The sequence below is a fragment of the Corapipo altera genome, unplaced genomic scaffold (genome assembly GCF_003945725.1).
Source record: "Corapipo altera isolate COAL_440 unplaced genomic scaffold, ASM394572v1 164, whole genome shotgun sequence".
Lineage (NCBI taxonomy): Eukaryota > Metazoa > Chordata > Aves > Passeriformes > Pipridae > Corapipo > Corapipo altera.
Window position 1 is genome coordinate 1,851,086 of NW_020884969.1, and position 7,232 is coordinate 1,858,317.

Sequence of the window (7,232 nt, forward strand, 5' to 3'; positions counted from 1 at the left end):
AGTGTGGGGTCAGCAACTGCTCTTCTGGTGATTTTATTAGTAATTCTTCCAAATATTATTTTATTGATAGGAGTGTGTGTTCCCTGTATCTTTTATTATAGGTGTTTATTATTATTATTTTGACCTGCAGAGGTTGTGAATTCCATCCCTGGAAGTGTCCAAGGCCAGGTTGGACAGGGCTTGGAGCAACCTGGGATGGTGGAAGGTGTCCCTGCACATGGCACGGGGTGGAACAAGATGGGCTTTAAGGTCCCCTCCAACCCAAATAATTCTGTAATTCTCTGATTCCATGGTTATTTTACAGTAATCTGGGATGGTGGAAGGTGTCCCTGCCCATGGCAGAGGGTGGAATGGGATGAGCTTTAAGGTCCCTTCCGACCCAAATAATTCTGGGATTCTGTGATTCCATGATTTTTTTACAGCAGGTGGCATGTGAGTGGCTTTTTCCCTGCCTCCATCGTGAAGATTATTCCAGTTGTGTATACAATTATTCCAGTTATATATACAATTGTCCCCCTTATTACACAATTACTCCATTTATATATTCGATTATTACAGAGTGGATGTTCTGTCCCCGTGTCCCAGTTCTGCTGTGCTTTTCCCCCCCACACACATTCCCCCATCCTGCCTGTCCTCCCCACTTCTTATTGATTCTTTTTATAGCCTCAGAGGATTTCCTTTCCACTTCAGGTCTTTCCACCCCGTCCCACATATGGGAAAACACCGCAGGGAGGGAACATGCTCTGCTTCCTCCCTCCTCCCTCCCGGTCGTGCCAGGTAGTGTAAATGTTACACACACACACACACACACACACACAAACCATCAGACCCACTCCCAGGGCCTCCCTTAGCAGGTGGCCGGGGAAAATAATTAGAATAATAGCTGGAATAAATCAAGGACTCAGCGGGAATAATGGAATTGTCGCCAGAGCAGACACCTCATCCTGCGGAACGCCGTAAACGCTCGGCTCCGCCGCTGCACCGGGAGAGACATGAGGTGACTCTGGGGGTAGATGGTTGGGAGGATTCATGAATCACCCTCGCCGGCGGGGCTGCCAAGCAGAACTTTTGGATTGAAGCAGGAACTTTGGGAAGGCTGGAGAATTCCCGCGGCGCCGTTACCGATCCCTCGTTCCGTTTCCGCGGAGCAGCTCGGCGGCAATGGGAGAACCAACAGCTGCTCTGGAATAACTCTTCCTAGTGCTAATGTCCCTAATATTTCTAATACTCCTAATATTCCTCTTTATTCTAGGAAAAACATTCCCAAGTGACGTATTTATTAATGGACACGATGTTGCTGTGTTGGCCCTTGGTTTTGTTTTTAGGGCTTTTTCCTGAGCGTGGTTTAGTGTCGCTCTTCCTCTCGGTCCTCTGGCAGGGATGGCTCCAAGCCCATCTCAAACAGCTTTTAAGACCCCTCGTAGGTTAAATTAATCTAGGAAACATTAAAAAAAAAAAGAGGAAATGAACCAGAAGATTAGGAATTTGGAGTGTGGGAAGTGTCAGGGGCTGGCAGAACCCGGAGGCACACGGGAGCTGGTGGATGTTCCCCAGAAACATCAGATGGACCTTCAGTTGTTGAGAAACTCTTTTAATCCTTGAGGAAATCCATGAGGAGATCCTGTGGCCTCACTGTGTCCATCTGAAGCCTCCCATGAGTATAATTCCGAGGAAAAAAACATAGGCAGGGCCATGGAATGGCACTGGAGACAAAATCTCCGAGCGAGGAGATTTTCAGTCCCGTTCAGCAGAGCCTTTCTTTGTGTTCTTTAAATAAAATGCAATCACTGAATGATTTAGTCTGAAAATTCCTCTTCTTAGTCATGTGTCAAGCTGTTTGGTTTTTTTATCTGAAGGAGTTGCTAAATAAGCAATTTCCCAGAAAAGGACTAATTTTAGTGCAATGCCTGATACATCCGTGCTCCGAGTGTGATTCCACTCCAGCAGTGGGTGAGATGAGTGTCCTTTCTTTTTTCTTTCCAGTGGATCTGACGTTGTTTCCGAACTTCCAACAATTTCAGCTGCAAACAAGGCCTCAGTTTTCCTGAGGGCTCCTGAGGTTTTGGGTTTTTTTAACTGAGGAGATGAAAATCATCATGAAACTAAAATATTGCTCCTCGATCCGGAGCTTTTAATAACTGTAATAAAAGACAGTTAAGCTGCTGATCTGCATTGATTTTTTCCTCCCTTTGGGAAGACAGCTCTGAAATGTTTAGTAGGGGTAAATGATTTTCCTTTCAATAACTGCTAAAGATCTCATTGAAAAGCTGTGATTTGCAGGTAGCCAGTTTTCTCCCTCTGAAAATGTGCCTTTTTTTTTTTTTTTGTTCATTGAAGGAACGGATTAGATGGTATTTAATGCTCATTCCTGCAGTTCCTCTTGGAGCTTCTCTTGGAGTCTGAGCTGGTGCTGAAAAAGCTCTTCACTTCAGAAACAATTGTGGTTTCATGAACTATGACCAAAGCCATGGTAATTTTTATGTTAATGAGGGCAGTGGTGACGAGGAACAGGCTATTTTTGGAAACTATTTTCACAGATAATTGCTCTTATATTTCTGTGGATAAAATACCTCCATAAAGCCCCTCTACCTCTTCACATCTGCACAGGGTTGGATTGTGTGCCCAGAGATTCCCTCCCTCTTCAGACTGGGTGGGAATGACTTTTAGGGTCAAATTTAAATCCAAAGCAGAACCTCTTGGTGTAACAAAGTGGGAGAGCTTGGGGGTGTTCATCTGGTGAAGAGAAGGATCCATGGAGAGCTTGGAGAACATTCCAGAGCCTAAAGGGGCTCCAGGAGAGCTGGAGAGGGACTGGGGACAAGGGCTGGAGGGACAGGACACGGGGAATGGCTTCCCACTGGCAGAGGGCAGCGAGACATGGGAGATTGGAAAGGGATTCCTGGCTGGGAGGGTGGTGAGTATCTGGTCTGGAATTCCCAGAGAAGCTGTGGCTGCCCCTGGATCCCTGGGAGTGTCCAAGACCAGGTTGGAGCAACCTGGGATAGTGGAGGTGTCAGGGTTGGAGCTGGATGACCTTTAAGGTCTCTCCCAACCCAAACCCATCTGGATCCTTTGATAAGGATGTGAGGAATTGCAAAGCTGTGTGGAAATCCTGCATTTATGATGATCTTGAATTGCTGCCTTTGTCTCTGTGAATCAGTATTTTATTTCCTCCAGCTCCCAACCGTTAAAATTGTGATAATCCCAATCCCTGCCTCGAAATACCCTCCCATTCAGGAAAAACCTGCTGCAGTTGAGACCCTTTTTCCACCTGAACTAAAAGGTCATTTGTAGTCTCTCCCTGTCCCAGCAGTGGGTTTTTTTCATAGCAGAAAACAACAGAGGGGTGACTTTTGGGCTGGTTTTTTTTCACTAAGACCCCTTGCTGCTGAAATCGATAACGAACATATGGCTGGGAACACAGAGCCAAAGAGAAAGGAGCCCAGGAATAAAGGGATAAGTCTTGGATAGAGAGTGTGAATTCGCAAGGCATTTGGGCAAAGAGAGTATCATGCAGTAAAATATGTATTTTAGTGCAAATCAAATACTTGTCATCAAACAGTAATGGCCAAATTACATTTTTGAGGACTTAGTTGTTGGCTTCGTGCGAGTTTTTATGGGTTTTTAATTAAAAAAGCCTCTCGGAAAAGCAAAGTGGTTTTGCTGTGAACATAAATGAGGGAAGCTTTGGAGGGGCTGTGTGGGGTGGGAGAGAACTTGTGGTCGTGTCGATGTTCCTTCTGGAAAGGAGAGGTCTGATGAAGGTGGATCAGATGACTAAAGACAGGACAGAGTTGCTGGAGTCGATGTTTTGGGGTTTTTTTAGGAGAGAAAAACTTTACACGGGTTTTGCACTTCAGACAATGAAAAAACGCTTTATTTCCTGTGCTCGGCCCTTGAGGGGAAAGCTGACCCTTCCAGAAATGTCAGAACCGGGAGTTTCTGCGCTCGGTAAAAAGCGAAGGTGAAACTTCAGGGGCAGATTGATTGAGGAATTCTCCCGGGGTTTTTCCCAACCTGCGTAATAAATGGAGCCGCGCTCGGAGCACCTGCACGGCCCCGGCAGATGGGGCTGCTCGGTGCACTGAGCACAATCTGGAGAGATTTGTCTTGGTGCTCCACACAGAGCCCGCGCTCAGGAGTCAAACCCACGCTCCCAAGGTCAGGCTGCTCGCGCCCGAGGCCTTTCCCAAAGGTGGGAATGTCTCTTCCCGTTATTGAGCTGGACTTCAGTGAAGCTTTTGAGACCGTCTCCCACAGCACACTCCTGAAAAAGCTGCAACCCACGGCTTGGGCAGGGGCACTCTCTGCTGGGTTAGGAATTGACTGAGGGCTGGGCCCAGAGAGTGGTGGGGAACGGAGCTGCATCCAGTTGGTGGCCGGTCACCAGTGGTGTCCCCAGGGATCAGTGCTGGGCCCAGTCCTGTTAAATGTCTTTATTGATGATTTAGATGAGGGGATGGAGTCCCACCATCAGCAAATTTGTGGATGACACTAAGCTGAGGGGGAGTGTGGATCTACTGGAAGGCAGGAGGGCTCTGCAGAGGGACCTGGACAAGCTGGATCCATGGGATGATCCCAATGGGATGAGGTTCCACAAGGCCAAGGGCTGGGTCCTGCCCTTTGGCCACAACAACCCCCGGCAGTTCCAGGCTGGTACAGAGGGGCTGGAGAGCAGCCAGGCAGGAAGGGAGCTGGGAGTTGGAATGACCAGGAAGCTGAATGGGAGCCAGAGCGTGCCCAGGGGGCCAAGAGGGCCGATGGATCCTGGCCTGGATCGGGATCAGGGTGGCAGCAGGAGCAGGGAAGGGATTGTGCCCCTGTCAGGCTACCCCTGGAGTGCTGTGTCCAGCTCTGGGCCCTCAGGAAGGACATGGAGGGGCTGGAGCAGGTGCAGAGAAGAGCAACGAGTCTGGGAAGGGACTGGAGCACAATTCCCATGAGGAGAGGCTGAGGGAGCTGTGGGGGCTCAGCCTGGAGAGGAGGAGGCTCAGGGGAGACCTCATCCCTCTGCACAACTCCCTGGCAGGAGGGGGGAGCCGGATGGGATCGGGCTCTGCTCCCAGGAACCAGCAGTAGGACAAGAGGGCTCGGCCTCCAGCTGTGCCAGGGGAGGTTTATGTTGGGTATTTGGAAGAAATTCTTTACAGAGAGGGGAATCAGCCCTTGGAATGGGCTGCCCAGGGAGGGGGTGGAGTCACTTCCCTGGAGGTTTTTTAGGATGAGGTTGGATGTGGCATCAGTTCCATGGGCTGGGAACCACGGTGGGGTTGGATCAAGGGTGGGACTTGATGATCTCAGAGGTCCTTTCCAACCTGACTGATTCCATGATTCTATGATTCTATGAGTTGTGTTGTTGCAGCACTGGGGACGTCACAGGGCAGGTTCTCCTCGAGTTCTGGGTGAACTTGGAGACAGCAAGTATATCCAGCAGGAGGAAACCTGTAGATCCTGGCAGTCCAGGAGGAAAAATAGTCCTTGGAATGGATGGGATGGGATGGGGTGGGATGGGATGGGATGGAGTGGGATGGGGGGCACTTCCCTCCTTTTCTGGCATCTGGAGTTTCCTGTCCTGTTTGACGTGGTAATATTTCCTTGCTGAAGCGAAAGGTTGTGAGGATTCATCTGGAAAAAAATCCCTTTGGTGTGTGGATTTGAGGGTTTTGAGGCTCTTGGAAGGGAGGAGATCCGACAACTCGTAGGGTCAGTTTACAAGGTCCTTTAGAGAGCAGGGAAACAAATCCCAGTTTTCTTATTTGACATTCCAGGTGTCAAATGAGACATCACAGAACAACCTCAAACTACTCCTCAGCAGAGAACTGACCCTCTCGTGGCAGAACTCGTGGGGTTTGTGTCACTTTTAGTGACTTCCATAATCATATTTATCTATGCAATATATACATATAAATAATTAATAAATCAAATCTGACTCCTTGAGTGTACCAGGAGCTGAAAGGATTTTATTCCGGAGCTGTTGAGAGTTAGGAAAGTTAAAATTCCCTGGAATGTTGTCTTTCCTCCCCTTGATCACAGAATGCTTTTCGGGAGCTCCCAGGAGAGATGGAAATTTGGATCACTTGCTTTAGGAACTTCTTCCCCCTTGGTCACATCCACAGGAGGTTTTGCCATGAGTGCAGACGTGAGGAGGGGGTGATTTGGGATCGTTTAGGTTTTAAAAGACCTTTCAGATCATCAAGTCCAACCATCCCCCAGCACTGCCAAGCACTGCCCCACATCCACAGGGACTTTAAATCCCTCCACCACTGGACAACCCTTTCCATGAAGGAATTGTTCCCAATATCCAACCTGAACCTCCCCTGGTGCAACCTGGGGCCGTGTCCTGTTGTCCCACTGCGCTCCCTGAAGGAACATTTGGATGGGCAGCAAGTGTTGCTCTTTCTCCCTCAGGGTAACACCTGATGGACCTCAAAAACAGGGATAAATCCGGCCCAACATCAACTCCCCATCTTCCTGAACAGTCTGTGTGGCGTTCTGGTAACTCAGACAAGTGTCAACTCAACGTCATGGAAAGTTACAGTCGTTAAATGACTTTAAAACGACCATTCCCAGCTCCCCGCCTTTCCCAGCTGCTGCTCCGCGACGTGTGCGTTCCCAGGCTGCTCCAAAGGCAGGGAAAAGGCACATTTCAGTGTGTCTTTCTCGGTCACTGGGCCATTGTCTGCGCCAGTGAATGCAGATCCTATCGTCAGGGTTTAATTAGCCCGGCATTTACAAGGAAAATGCAAATTGAGAGCTAAAATGGAGCCACATTTTGGAGCCACGAGCTCCCGTTAATGCATATAATTAAAGCACTAAGTGATTGTTCCTTCCCTGTGGAGTTGGGGAGTGTCACTCAAGGCAGGAGCTTTCAAGGGCTCCCAGTATTCCTGGTTATAAATAATCCAGCTGATGGAGATAAGGAATGCCGGAATATGGAGAGCGCAGATAATGTTCTTCTTATTCACAGGATGAATTTAATCATCTGCTTTAATGCGGGGGACCGTGGTGGAGGAACCCATTCAGGAATCAGGCTGAGTGGCACCTGCTTTGGGGTGGGCAGTCACTAAAAAAGAGATTTCCACCTTTATTCTGAGCAAACCCTGAGGTTTCGGTGAAGTCCTTCCAAAAACTGCTGCATTTTTAAGTTTTTAAGACTGGATGTGAAAACGGGACTGAACCGCTCATGGTGACCCCAAATTGTTTGACCTTTCCATGGCAGCTCTGCCAGGGGG

The 7,232-nt window shown here is 48.7% G+C and overlaps 1 protein-coding gene across 3 annotated transcripts in view; it reads left to right on the top strand.

Annotated features, from left to right (window-relative positions):
- ELP3 (elongator acetyltransferase complex subunit 3) overlaps nt 1-3,970 on the top strand; it is a 46,630-nt gene extending 42,660 nt beyond the window's left edge. Inside the window, exons 9-10 of one of the 3 annotated variants that reach the window (XM_027665061.1) lie at nt 691-777; nt 1,984-2,007. In XM_027665061.1, the coding sequence (XP_027520862.1) occupies nt 691-777; nt 1,984-1,992 (96 nt within the window). In that variant the 3' untranslated portion in view covers nt 1,993-2,007. Of the gene's footprint in view, nt 1-690; nt 778-1,983; nt 2,008-3,826 lie in introns of those variants that run through there. The other 2 variants (XM_027665060.1, XM_027665063.1) reach the window with 2 other exon arrangements.
- The last annotated feature ends 3,262 nt before the right edge of the window (nt 3,971-7,232 follow it).